This window comes from Equus quagga, chromosome 3 (genome assembly GCF_021613505.1).
Source record: "Equus quagga isolate Etosha38 chromosome 3, UCLA_HA_Equagga_1.0, whole genome shotgun sequence".
Classification (NCBI taxonomy): Eukaryota; Metazoa; Chordata; class Mammalia; order Perissodactyla; family Equidae; genus Equus; species Equus quagga.
Genome location: NC_060269.1, coordinates 143,203,358 through 143,218,212, shown reverse-complemented (window position 1 = coordinate 143,218,212; position 14,855 = coordinate 143,203,358). Strand labels below are relative to the sequence as shown.

Here is a 14,855-nt window from a genome sequence, read left to right as displayed (position 1 = left end):
AGTTGTGCTTGTATTAGGGTCCTCCAGAGAAACAGGACCAATAGGAGATACATGTAAAAGGAGATTTATTATAGGAATTGGCGCACGTGGTTATGGAGGCCGAGATATGCCACAATCTGCTGTCTGCAAGGACAGCAAAACCGGGGGCTTAATTCAGCCTGAGGTCTGAGGGGGCTGCGGGTGTCAGTCTTGGAGCCCAAAAGCCCTAGAACCAGGAGTGTGATATATGACTGCAGAAGACGGTCGCCTCAGCTCAAGGAGAGAGAATGCACCCCTTCATCACCTTTCTGTTTCATGAGAAGCCTCCAAGGATTGGGTGATGCCCGTCCACATTGGTAGGGGAAGATCTCTTAGTCAGTGTGCTGAATACACCCAGAACTAATGCTCCCAGCTCTCTGGGCATCCCTTAGCCCGGTCAAGTTGACACATAAAATCAGCCATCACAGAGCCCTGATAAGGAGAGACGGGGGAGAGCTTGCTTGCTTTCCTTCTGCGCTCTGCCATGTGAGGACACGGTGAGAAGACTGTCATCTGCAAACCAGGAAGAGAGCCCATGTCAGACCGGATCTGCCAGCACCCTGATATTGGACTTCCAGCTCCCAGAACTGAGGAATAAATGTTCTTTAAGCCACCCAGTCTTTGGTACTTTGTTACAGCAGCCTGATCTGACGAGGACACTCCCTGAAGGGGCTCTCCTGCAGCCTGGCAGTCACAGTCCTCCGTGGCAGGCAGGGCTCAAACACCTTACTCGGCTACCTCCTCCCATCCATCCCAGAGCCCAGCTGACCTGGTGCTGGATGCACGGACACTTTCTGCCTCCCGCCCTTCATTCCTGCCGCCGCTCTCCCAGCCTTCACACTCTCACACCTGCACGTCCTTTAAGGTCTGATGGTGGCTCTGTTATGTGCCTGCCTGACACCTACCTCCTTTTTATTCTCTGCTAGTAGAACTCTGTTTCTGTTCAGGACCAGTGTGTTCCCGGCAGTTGATTATGCTTAGTCTAAGCCAGTGTTTTTCAAACAATGGGACACAATCCATCACGAGATCATGAAATCAATTTAGTATGTATGGTATGACCAGCATTTAAAAAATATAAACAAAAATATTTGAATAAATCAGAGTAAAGGTAGGTATCATTTGGTGAAAGTCTTCTTTTCAGTTACATATGTGTGTGTACACTGGGTTTCAATGTGAAATGCACTTCCTATGATGGGTCTCCATCCAAAGTTTCTTAAAATGCTGGTTTGGGCCAATCAGAAGGCTCTCGGGGCCCCAGCCCCCAGCCCCCAGCCCCCAGCCCCACTTGCAGCTTACACCAAAGAGAAAAAGTTAAAGCTATAAATATGTGTTACTAAAATGAAAAAAATCTAATAGATATATTAAAAATATTTAACCACATTCTTAAAACTAGGTAACCCCCCCATTTTTTTTCTTTTCTCCCCAAAGCCCCAGTACACAGTTGTATATCCTGGTTGCAGGTCATTCTAGTTCTATGTGGGATGCCACCACAGCATGGCTTGATGAGCGGTGTGTAGGTCTGCTCCCAGGAAACCCAGGCCACCGAATTGGAGCATGCAAATTTAACCACTTGGCCACAGGGCTAGCCCCCAGTACTCTTTTTAAAATAGTGGTAAGGTTGGCAAGGATTAGGACAACCATCCAAGGATTAGGACCCAGGGCTGGTGACTGCGTGGGGCTCCAGGCACGCTCATACACTATGCGCCTCTGGAATGTAATTTCATAACACACATCAAAAGTCGTTTGGAACCCTTGTCCAAGTAACTCTAGCTCTAGGAATTTATGCTAAGGAAATAGACAAATGCCCAAGAAAAAGGAATTGATTAAACAAATTGTGAGATGGCCATATATGGAATTCTAGGCAGCCGTTGAAAATATTTTAAATCGTTGACATGGAAAAATGCCCACCCCATGTAAAGGAAATGAAGCGTGTTATAAACCAGCATGTAGAGTCTCACTGAAATATATCTACATGTGGAAACCTCTACCTGTGCACATATCAGAAACAGTCTGAAAGAACATGAACCAAATTAGATGGTGAAATTGTAGATGTTCCTCTCCCCGCCTCCACCTTTTTCTTAATAGTCTTCTGACTTTTCTATAACAAATGTATATTACTTAAGGATCGAACCTAATGACATGTAGCATTTGCCATTGCTTGAGCCAGGAAAAGGAATGCTCTCGCCACCCCCTCTCCCTAGCACAGGGGCTGCAGTGCTGGGCATATTATGACCACGCATTTACCAAGCACGTGCCTGACCTATGACGGGGAGCCCTCCTCTCCGGTCCTAGGATTGCACCCAAACTCTTGACAGTTTCTGGCTGGTACAGAGACATCACGATCCTATTGCACCCACCTTGCAGGGGGGTATGAGAAGTCAAGGAGAGACTATTTGTAAAGTTGCCAGCCTCACATAAATCCACATTGTTATGCCTCATGCTGTCGTGGTTCATTAGGGAGAAAAAAGGTGATTCAACAATAAGCAGCCGAACCGGAACAATCCATTCATAATCCAGATTCTAAAAATAGCACTCAGCAGAGCCACTGCGTGGAGAATTAGTCATATGAGAGTCTGGAAAATGTGAACCAAAAGCAGGTCAGAAGGAATGGAAAATTTGTTAACTGCGCATGGTTTTCTTAGAAAACTACTTGATTTAAGAAACTAATCTTGTGTGTGTTGGTCAGTGCTCTCGTGCAGGGCTGTCCTGAGGTCCGTGCACAGCCCAGTGTTGAAGGGCTGGCACTCTGCCATCAGCTGGACCAAGTTTTCAATCTTGGCCCTGCTCCTCCCTAGCTGGGTGGCTGTTGAGAAAACAGCCTCCTGAGCCTTGTTTCCACATCTGTAAAATGGGGGCCTTGCAAGGACATTGTGCAGATTAAATGAAGTAACGAACTAAAAGGGCCTTGTATGATGCTTTGTGGCAGATGTCTAGTAAGTACTGCGTTTTAAATTACTGCTATCATTACCACAGCTCTTATTTCAAGCCACAGCCAGAGGGCAACTTTTCGGGGTTCAGGAGAAAAGCTTGAGAGAGAGGTTGGACCTGGGACAGAGCTTAGGGCTTGGTTACAGCCCCTTCAAGGCTAACATTCCATCATTCTAGGACCTAAGTCATCTTTAAATGTGCTACCTTTGAAGGAGAAATGAGCAGTGCATTTATATCCATGTATTTACAAGGGAAAGCCACATTCTTTCCTGCTGTGTTTTTTGGTTAAAGACAATAGACCCTGAGTCCACGTGACTTTATCCTGGCCCACAGCATCTTCCTGTCTTTGGTTCTGAGCCCAGCCCTGCCAGTGGGGGAGCTGAGCCCAGTTTCCAGCTACTCAGCGTGGGGCTCAGGGGCGCTTCCTCTCATTGGAAATGTGGTTTCCATTGTGGGCCCATGAACGTCCCGGCCTGCCTCTGGGAGCCATTTCAGGAGGGAAGCAGACCTGCAGACTGCTCATCACCACACTCAATCATCCAATGAGACACAGAAAATCAGACAAAAACTGATTTCACCTACTCTGCAGGGTCAGCCTTGAAGAAGCAAAGCGACCAGGCTTGGTTGACTCCTGTCCCATGTCTGTGTCACCAGAAGAGGGTGAAAGGATCCTGCAGAGGGGCTGCTTTGCCCTTCCCAGGTGGAGACAGCCAGGTCAGCCTGAGGGCTCCTGACGATTCCCTGGCTTGACTTCAGGCCTGTCTAACCCCAGTCTTTTCTCATAAAAACATCCCCTCACTGGTCTCCCTGATCCCATGCTAGCTGATTGCAAACCATCCTTCACACAGTAGAAAAAAGCAATATCCTGCCTCTTACCTGGTCCTGGGATGGGGAATATCCTAACTCCACCTGGTCCCTGGGCTTGGATGACCTGGCCCCCGACCCCCTACTCCTTACGCATTTTGAGATGTAAGCTGTCCCCATCTGCATGCCCCCAGCCCAGCTAAACTTCTTTCTGCTGGGAGAATACATCCTGCTCACTCTCACCCCAGCAGCTTTGGACTTCTGGTCTCTGCCTGAAAGAGGTGTCTTCTAGCTTAGGTCGCAGCTCCCGTGTCACCTCTTAGACGCCTTCCCTGGCCATCCAGGTAGAAGAAAGCATCACATCCCTGTCACATTACCTTGCTTTTTCTACAGCTCCCATCACCCTCTGCAACACTCGATTGCTCCCTGCTTATCATCTGGTTTCTCCACTGGATTGTATGCTTCCAAAGAGAAGGAGCCTGCTGCCTTGTCTGCTCCGTCACCTCTCCTAGCACAGTGTTGGTGCTCGGGGAAGAGGGAAGGAATCGCCCACAAAGGGTCTTGGTGCTCAACTGCACCACTTAGTGGACACTTTCTCCCCTCCTTACCTTTGGTAATTAGACCTTTGGAGTGTCACGTGATACCTTGACCCAGTGCTCTGATTTCTCCACACTCCTCTGAAAGGTTCTATTGTTGGAGGCTGAGGTCACTCGGGTGGAGCACTGAGGTTTGAGGAAGATCTAGAAGCCTCTGGTTCTAACCCTGCTCAAGGCTGCCTGACCTTGAGCAAGTGATGTCAGTAAAATGCAGATTTTAAATAAAAGGTAGGCATACGCTGCAGAACTCTGGCCTCCAAACCCTATTTGTCTAATTTTCACCTTGCAATTTTAGTATATGTGCTGCCGAAGTGAGCACTCCAAATTTTACCTTGGGAAAAGCAGATGGAGTTGTTTTTGGCCCCATGATTCTGAGGTCCAGATCCTAGAGTGATGACTCCAGGCCAGGGATCCTCCAACTTTAACATGCATGAGAATCACCTGGAGGCTGTTAGAACAGACTGTCAGACCCTGCCACAGAGTTGCTGACTCAGCAGGTCTGGGTGGGGGGCCAAGAATCTGCATTTCTAACCTGTTCCCAGGTGAAGGGATGCTGCCAGGCCAGGGACCTCACTTTGAGGACCATCAGTCTAGGCTATGAGGCATCAGTCGATGATAGTCAACACAACTTAGAGTCATACAGTGCTTTATCATTCAAAAACCAAGTTTTAGATGCATTATCTTATTTGCTCCTCCCAGCAACCCTGAGGAGCGGATATTATCAAGCTGGATTTACGGAAGAGCAGACTGAGGTTGCAGTGTCACACAGAGCAAGTCCTTGATGCAACATCACACAGTCAGCAGGCCCTCCCGGAAACCTACTAAATGGGCAAACACCCTAGACATCCAACATCCAGAAGGTCACCATGCCCGACAGCCCGTAAGTCCTGTTACTCTGGCACGAGTGACTGCGGGCACCTCCCTGAGGGGTCTCCCTGCCTTTGCTTCTCCCTCTTTCCGCACACAGCAGGTAGCAGAGAAGTTGAGAGCACAGCTTTCCCAGCTAGGGAAGGTATTTGACTTTCTGCTCTGCTCCCTGCTACCTGTGGATCTTGGAAAAGTTACATAAGACTATAATTTGCAAAGTAGTTTTTTTCGTGCATCTTCTCATTCAATAGTTAAAACAATCTAACTTAAAATTCCATTTAAGCTCCCCCCATTGCTTACAGGAGCAAGCCCAAGATTCTTGGTAAGGCATTAAAAGCTCTCCGAGATCTAGCCCCTACCATCTCCCCGGTCTCCCTCTGGCATGAAGCTGTTCTTTTAGCATGACGTGGCTGCTTACGAGGCACTCAGACACGGATCCAGGGGGTGGATGAACCCCATGCCGCAGCCATGCTGCTCTCCTTCCTCCTTTGTTCCTGTCGCCTTGCCCTTTCTTTTTTCTTTTTGAGGAAGATTAGCCCTGAGCTAACTGCTGCCAGTCCTCCTCTTTTTTGCTGAGGAAGCCTGGCCCTGAGCTAACATCCGTGTCCGTCTTCCTCTACTTTATATGTGGGATGCCTACCACAGCATGGCGTGCCAAGCAGTGCCATGTCCGCACCCGGGATCCGAACTGGCGAATCCTGGGCCGCTGAGAAACGGAACGTGCTAACTTAACTGCTGCGCCACCAGGCCGGCCCCCTTTCTCTTCTTCTCCATTTAATTCTTACTCTTTTTTCAAGGCAGCCCAAGTGTACATCCTCCCCAATGGCTCCCATGATTATTCAACCAATATTTATTGGATTTTTTGGCCTCCATGTGCCAAGAACCATATTAAGATGCTAGAGCTGCAGTGGTGAACATGGTGGCCTCCTTCCGAGTTCGATGCTCTGCTGCAACCAGTACCTATGTTTATGATAGCACTTAGCTCGGGGGACCTTAACTGCCCAGTTTAACCAACAACCCTCCAACTAGACTATGGATAAGCTTTGTGATCAGAGAGCATAGCTTACTCATTTCTATGCTCTGCACAGTGACTGTGCAATTAATATTTGTGAAGTCAAGACCAACAAGATATTCATGCATTTTTCTTGTATTCCACTTACCTGATTAACCCTGACATTATAGCCATTTCTGACCTTCCCTAGTATTTACATTCTCATGTAGACACGTCGAAAACAAAATGAGAATATGCTTATTGAAAAAAATTGCTGTTTCAAAAATAACTACCCATTTTGCAGGTGGTTCATCCTTCTAGAGCTTATGCGTTCTGTAATTCCTGATCTAATCCCTTCAAAAAAGTGCCACACACACCCTCAAGAGCCCCCTTAGCTTCCTCACCTGCCAAAAAGAAAGCTGTACGTTAAAAGCAAAACACGTCACGTAGATACTTAGCCTTCTTTTCCCTTACTTTAAATATCAGATTTCAAATACAACTTTACACCATGCCAAAACATGCCTCTCACTAACGTGCTGATGTGTGTTCACCATCTTTTCTTACTGAAATTTAGAACAGCAAAACCGTGTGGCTCAGCCCTGCTCAGTACTAGCTGCTGCCTGTATGCAAACTTTTCAGATCACTGAAACTGTCTTAGAATGCCGGTGTCTTCAAGAACTGCCCCTCAGTTGAACACATTCCTCCTTAGTCATATTAAACTAACGTCTTCATCTGAGCCATCCCAGACGTCTCAGGCACTTAGAAGCGCCACAAATTGTACAGAACCACAATAGGGATGTTGTCAGCGACCATTTCGTGGCACCATTTGCCTCAAACTGACCCCAGATGACCATATTTTTGCTGCTCTTTGGATGCATTAACTCCTTTTGCATCTGCTTCTCCGTTCTGTTTAGCTGTCCTTAAAATCCACTCTCTTGCTGTACACAGAGTCCTGGGAGATAAGGGGCGAGGCAGACCCGCTCGGCAGAGCACATGAACAAACAGGCCTTTGCCACTTATGAGCAAGTTTCACGTTCAGTTTGAGAAAGCAAGGGTGCTGGAGTCTGACCTCTGAATAAGTGGGGCACAGTCATCTTTTTCCTTAAAAACAACGAAGAGCAAATACGAGAATCCAGAGTGTTTTCAGAAGCGTGTTTTAGAGAGTTAGGTCTAACACCTCACTCCTTTTAGTAAAGATCTCTAAATAGGCCCTTGCAGATTTCCTAGTGAACTAACGTGGGCTGTGACACAGACCCTCCAGATTCAGTGGCTTAGAAACAAAGGCATCTCATGAGTTGAATTCTCCCTCGTGTATAGTCTAAGGTGACAGCTCCAGGTTGACAGGCATCTCTGCTCCGCAGAGGCATTCAGGGACCCAGGTTAGGTGAGGTCACACCTTCTGTCAGTTCCAGTTAGTGGGGAGCAAGAAGGTGGAGGGGACCCCCCAATGGCATACACCACTCCAACTTCCATCCTTTGGTGAGAATTAGTCACTTGGCCACATGTATAGGAAGAGGGACTGGGGAATGTAGTCCCCAACTAGGCAGCTATGTGCCCAGCCTACGCCCATGGAACAGAACACAATCTGATGGACAACTAGCAGTCTTTAGCAAAAAAGTATTTCCTTACTTCTTTCTATTTTATAGAAGCACTGTGAAGCTGCTATAAAACTATTTTAAGCAAACTGAACAGGAAAAAAAAAAGGCATAAATAAAAATCTTAAAGAACTATATTTATCTTAGAACTGAAGTAAACGTGAGAGATCACGTGGCCACTAGACAACTCCTCTCCAGCAGAAGCTACTTCCCCGACTGGTTTCCTGCCAAGTCTTCCCCAGGGACTCTGTTCACGGTTGATCCCAGCATCTAGAATAGTTTCTGACAGATAGGGGTGATAAATCTCTGTTGAAAGAAGAAATAGAGAGATGAAACTGAAACATATTAAAATGTAGCAATTTTCTTTTTTTTGGTGCATTTATCTCCTCCGCTGTTGAGTTACCAGGAGTGGCAGGAAAAATTTTGAGGATTTAATTTATAACAAGTTTCTTCCATGTATATGTATAATGAACATAAAGTCTAAATGCTAGCCAAAGAACACAAGACAATTTGGACTGGCTTGTGAATGACACTTGGTATTTGTACTTCGATTCTGAAGGAAAAGCTAATGAGAGTGTGACCTATAGTGTGCTTTAGATTTTTTTTAAAAGCAAAGCACAGTCTTGAACTTGACTCTCAGATGTGAAAAGCACATGGTGTGACATTCAAAACACCTGTAAAATGCAAGTACCTTCATTTGCTGAGAGAGATTAAATGGTCTTTGATGAAGACCCAGCCTTTTTTTCCTTCAAAGACAAAAATCAAACATTTTCCCACTATTAAGACCAAAAGAATAATTCAAATTAGATAGTCCTGTCACTTTAAATTAGAAATTCTCATACAGTGGAAAATTCACTCCACCAATATAACAGTGAACATTATTAAAATAAATCCAGTGACCTTTTTAAAAAAGATTACAAAATTGAATTTATTGAGTTTCACACAAGATGCACTTATAAAATTAGTACTGAATGCCATTTTAACAGAAGAAACGAACACCATTCTGAACTCCCAATATATTCTGCAAAGGAAATGGAAATCTTCCAAAAATGACAGCACAATAACAGAATAATTCAAGCTGAATTGAAAGAAGTACCCCAATCCTATTCTTGCTCTGATCAGGGCTGTGTTTGGCAAGGTTCTCCTCAAACTCTTCCCATTCATCACGGACACTGTTCCTTTGGGTGGTGAAGAGAAGACGGAGAAAAGAATAATAATTCTAAGATGGGGCTTCACTGAAACATACACAAAGCAATTAAAAGTCTTCTCATTTTTAACTTAAAGTACTTCCTGGTTTCACAAAAGCATTTGTGTACAATTTCTTCTTTTACCCTATGTGAACATTAATCTCCAGATTTCTTTAGTTAATGCAAAACATGAAAATTCACTTCTGTATTTTAAATGAACAATCCAAAGCATTAAAGCTCGCTTTCTATTTCACCCAGGAAATAGACAAATCACCTAAAATTTATCTTCTGCACATCACACGCCTGAAAGAGCAGCACAGGAGCGCAACTTCAGGATGGGGCCGTCACAGGGGCAACAACAGCGACATCTGGGCGTTCTGAAATTAGACATCGTAAAATTTGTACAAAAGTGCAGAAAGGTTTCTCAAGATAAAATGTGGTGGAAAATAACTTGTCCTATGATGCAGGCCACAAACTAGTAAGTGAGCAGAAACGGAGTCTCGCTCTCAAACAAGACCAAACAGCACCTTTTGGTTGCTGTTCCCAACATCCACACCCAGACACCTCCCACACCCAGACAGCCACCACACCCCTGACAGGCCACTTACTCCTCAACCACGGGGCTGCCCGGCCCCAGTGGGCACACTCCCACAGTCACACCTCCCCACACAGACGCGCTCCCACAGAGTACAGACCTCATCCCAGGCACCGGCACTGCCCAGTCCACTTAAGAGTATTTACTTACAAAACCCAGTTAAAGCTAACATCTCTGAATTTTGTACACCGACAATTCTTCAGCCTATTCAACACCAAATCCTTTTAACTGTAACAATTTAGAAGCAATTAGTTTTAAAACAAAACCAGTTAACTATACATTAAAGTTAACACTGCTCTGCTTTTTCAGTATAAAAAGTGCCTTTTGGGAAGGGAATTTCTATTTTATCCACTGCAATTAAACAATGCACAGGTCACATTTTGCTTTAAAGAGGAAACTGAAAAATTATGAAACAATTTCTCAGTGATACATAACCTTCATTCATTTTTTTTAAATAAACAAACTGGCTTAGGGTTTTTTCTATAAAACGCTACTATTCATCAAGTCTTATTTAAGGTAGCCTTTTATTCTGATTAATTCAGATACATCTCCAAGGATTACTCTGGTGGTAAGAACATTTATCTTGACTTAAGTTTAATTATTTCTTTATGCTTTGGCAGATGAAGTCCAGTTTGAAACTGTTGGTGAAAATAGTATGAGACTGGAAAGGGGACGCCGTGGAGAAGCTTCACAGTTTGCCAGGTAGATCCTTACACCGCAGAGGCCTCGGGGCAAAATCCGATGTTCTGGAAGCCCAGGTGGACAAAGCAAAAGCAACCCTGCTGCTGCTCCCCGCGGCCGGAAGTGCTCGAGCAGGAGGCGGCTGCCTAACCCGCCAAGTGTGCCAGAGTCGAGGCTGGACGTGGCTGCTGTTCCGTGACCTGACCTTCAGCCAGACCACGTGACTGGAAGGAAGATACTAAGACTTGCTTTCCATTAATAATTTAAGTTTTTAAATAAATATTTAAGTGCCATTTTCACGTCTGTCCGTCCTGGGAGCACAGCGTCTGCTCTCCCGGGACCTGGCGTCTTCAGCACACCAAGCTGCAGAGTTCAGTCAATTCGGTTTCCACAAATTGTGAACCTGTCTATCTCTAACAAGTCTTTCTTTGAGGATCTGTGTTTTAATTCAGAGTTGTCCTGTGTTATGTCCTTCTCATCACCATCTGGAGTTGTCAGAAACTGATCAGAATTACTTGTCACAAGTAATGGTATGACATTTTCCTTTTGATGAACCGGCTGGCTGGTGACTGAAGCAGAAAGGTTTTCTTCTGTGGAAAAACAGATCCATTTAATTAGAAAAGGATTTCTCCTCCAAGACATCCCACACAGACACTCACACACACATCCAAAATGCACTTCCTATTACATGGCTCTAGATGTAGGGGCCGTGAACTGCAGTACGTGCTCACGGGATTCAGCCCCCCCATTAGACTGGAGGACCCTTGAAAGTAAGATGGACACTTCTTAATTTCTTAATGTGCTGAAGGAGCCAGTATAACAGAACACACATGGACCGCTATGAATTATCTAGTTAGCTGAAACAAATGCAATCCTCATCTTACTAATAGTACTTATGTTCTTCATAATGAAAGAATTATTTCCAAGTGATTTTACAAGTTTTTATTTCACTTTATTTTAGCTCCTTGGAAAGCATACACAATGGGCATGGCCCTCTCTCCAGACTGGACTTGGGCCCAGCTCAACTCTCATCTCCTGCCCCTTTGCAGAGCAAATTCCACACACTCAGAATATTGAGCTGCCAGTCCTCGGGATGCTTCCTCAGGCCTCCAGGATTGAGCTCATGCTGGTCCCTTTCTGAAGGGCCCTCTCCAGCTGTCTTCACTAGGCCTATTTCTTCTCATCCTTCAAAATTTAATTTAGTCATCGCCGCCGCCAGGCAGCGACCCTCTCCCATCCCCTCCATACCCCTGTGTATGACCCTCGTTCATCTATACAGATTATCCACTTGTGGTGTTTCCCCTATCGGTCTGTGAGGCCCTGAAAGCATGACTTGTTTATGTTTCTATCTCCAGCATCTCACATACTACCTGGCTCACAGGTGCTCCATACACTTACAAATAAACTAAACTAAAAGTCATATGAAAAAACGAAAATACCTATGTGAACAGGGAACTGCCATCTAATGACAAAAATGAAGTCAGTGTCCCAGTTCTTCCTGCAATTCTCCCAGGCCAGAAACCCTGGAATCATCCTTACCTCCTCTCTCTCTCACACTGCACAACCTCATCAGCAAACCCTGTGCTCTTCCACATCTCTCCCGGATCTGGTTCAGCTCTCTCACTCACACCCCTGACTCCTACTCTGAGCCAGGCAGCCTCACTTCTGGCCTCTGACTCTGGGCTTGCCCTTCTTGATTCTGTTTTCCACAAAGCTTGAGAAAGATCCTTTTAAAATGTCAGCTGGATCACATCACTCTTCTGCTCCAAGCCCTACAATGGTCCCTTCCCACAAAGAGTAGGAGCCAAGGTCCTCACACAGCCTGCAGGGCCCTGGGTGGCCTCTCTGACTCCTCTCCAGCCCTTCTCCCCCGGGATGGGTCCACTCCAGCACCCTGGCCTTAGCTGTCCCTCGACATGGCAAGCCCATTCCTGCCTGGGGCCTCTGTATGTGTGCGTGAGCCCCCTGCCTGGGATCCCACACCTGCCTTTCGCCCCTGCTTTAGCCATCTGTCCAGCACTTACTGCCACCTGACACAGTGCATATTCACTATTCGCTCTCTTCCCCTCTCCCCGATAATCCAGAATAAAACTCTGCCTTCTTCCCCCTGCTGTGTTCCCTGGACCTGCCATGTAATCATCTACTGAGCAAGAAATGAAGGTAAAAACTCAGAGCTGCGTTAGTGTGTCTGTGAAGAGAGCTACAATACAAATGTTAAAGAACTAAGCAAAGTGAAATCAGATCTTGAAAGCTAACCATTGCCCGAACAGTCAGTGGTTCACTATTTACAACAGTTTACAATTTACTAGGGACCGTTCAGACAATTAACTCGTCAGAGAAGCGGTGAAGAGAACCAAACATACCTTGGGAGGGTTTACATCTGTTTTGTGATTTACTGGATGGTTTGCCTGGAGTGTTGGTTGGGGGAGGGTTAAACAACTTTTCTTCCATTTTGGCTTCTTTCACATACTGGCATGATTTTCCTAATAGCACGATGCTATTAAGTACTTTCAGGGATATCAACCTAAAACCAGAGAGAAACAACCAACCATTGGTGGGATTTATCTCAATCACTGTGAATGCCATCCACTACCATTGCTAATAAGCAGCTGCGAGGGCGGTGGAAAGGGGGAAAGAGGATGAGCAGGGGGGTCAGAGGGCCCAGGGGTCAGAGGGCCAGGTCTCAGATGTGTGACCTCCTTATGCAACGTCCAAGCCCCCCGAGGCTTCTTTACCACAAGGGAAAATTTTGATAAATTCCTCAGTTCTCGTTATAAGAAGAAATTCTATTACTTAGAAGTCTTACCTGGTACTAAACTATTTAACATTTATTCTCGCGATTTAAACAAGTACGTTTAGTAAATGCAGATGAACAGAAAACAATAAAATAACTTATAACTCCCCACCGGGTGATAATCACTGTGACATTTGCTACAGTATCTTTCTGTCATTTTTGCTTTGAGTAGACAGTGATTTGTAGTTTTTCGCTGTTCAGAAATGGGTTCTCTTTTACAAGGCAGTAGGGGACTGGAGTTCAAAGCCAGAGCACACACTCTGGGTCCAAGTGTTTGAGTTCAAATCCTGACTTCAGTGCTTAGAAGCTGAGTGGACCTGAGTGAGTTTCTGAACCACCTGCTCCATAAAGGAGAAGATTTCCCTAGGGTGCTCAGAACAGACTTGGCACATAGTAGCGTCAACCAGTTTTGCGATTTTATTATCACCGTTGTTTTACATTAACAATATACCATGAATAGTTTTCAACACTAGTTAAGGTTCCTCGCTGACATTACTTTAAAGGTCTTATAATATTTCACTGTATGTTTTATTGTACAACAAAGCCCCCCAAACCCTTAACTTCTGGAAATTTAGGTTATTTCCAGTATTTGCTTCTATTAAAAAGTTTCTGATCAAAAAAATTTATGCTAAATCTGTATTTCCTTAAGATAAATTCCTAGATAGCTATAATTACTAAAGTGGAATCTCTGGGCCAAAAGGTACATAATATTTTAAGGCACTGGATACAAATCTGGCAAAAAATTCTGACAAAGAAAAACAACCCCTCTTCATATTGGTATCTTCTCACATCCAGGGCCATTTGTTAAATGACACAGAACCCAGGACTTCACTCCCAGTTTCACAGCAAGTGAAGAAGCAGGTCGCTGCTTCTTATGCCTGAGATGAAATTCTGGCAATAGCAGGAAATTACAAGTCAGTGTGGGCAAGTCTCATAACGGGCCTGACAGGAGGTCGAAGCAAGAAGCACACGGGCCTCCCTCACAGCCCCCAGCCTCCCTACCCCAGGACGAAGGATGCAAACACTGAGGGCCTCACAGAGACCCACGGCCGCAAGGACTTCTGCGCGCATACACTCCCAAATTTACCCCAAGCCCCAGCTCTCCTCTAAACTCCTTACTCATACCTTCCACGGCTTCCCTGACACCACCTAGGGGACAGCTAATAGGATTTCAAACTTACTAAATCCAAACCAGAACTCTTGATGGCAACCCCAAACCTCCCAAAACCAAAACCCCACGTATACATGTCACAGGCCTCCCCATCACAGTAAACGGCAAGCCCACTGCCTAATTGCTTGGGCCCCAAACTTTGTAACCATACTTGATTCTTCTTCTTCCCTCACACCGCACACCCAATCAATTCATCAGCAAGTCCTGTCCAGTTCTGCTTTCAAAACACGCACCTAATCGACAAACTCTTCCCACTCCATTGCCACTGCTCCAGTTCCAGCCATGGCTCCCTTTTCCTGCAATGACTGTAACGGCTTCTCCTCTTGACACTGCACAGCAGCCAGAGAGGCCTTGCAAAGCCAGCTGCACCCAGCCCTCTTTTGCTCAGAATCCTCCAGTGACTCCCGCTCCCTCAGAGCAGAACCCAGGCCCCTCCCGCAGTGACTGGGTCCTCTCCCACCCATCCTGCCTGGATCCCTGTGCTCCAGCCGCCCCGCTCCCCGCTGTTCTCTGTGTGAGGCCTGTCCTGTGTCCTCGCTGCCAAGCCTGCTCTGTTCCTGGGCATCTGTGTGGCTGTCTCTCTTCCTCCATCCAGTCTCCACTGAGACACCAGCTCACCCTCCCTTCC

At 45.8% G+C, this 14,855-nt stretch overlaps 1 protein-coding gene across 1 annotated transcript in view; it reads right to left on the bottom strand.

Moving 5' to 3' along the window:
- Positions 1–8,700: 8,700 nt before the first annotated feature.
- Positions 8,701–14,855, bottom strand: part of TAPT1 (transmembrane anterior posterior transformation 1) — a 59,486-nt gene continuing 53,331 nt past the window's right edge. The window contains exons 15-16 of the mRNA XM_046655781.1: positions 12,626–12,786; positions 8,701–10,852 (exon numbers count right to left, since the gene is read on the bottom strand). Of these exons, the coding sequence (XP_046511737.1) occupies positions 10,635–10,852; positions 12,626–12,786 (379 nt within the window). The 3' untranslated portion in view covers positions 8,701–10,634. The remainder of the gene's footprint in view (positions 10,853–12,625; positions 12,787–14,855) is intronic.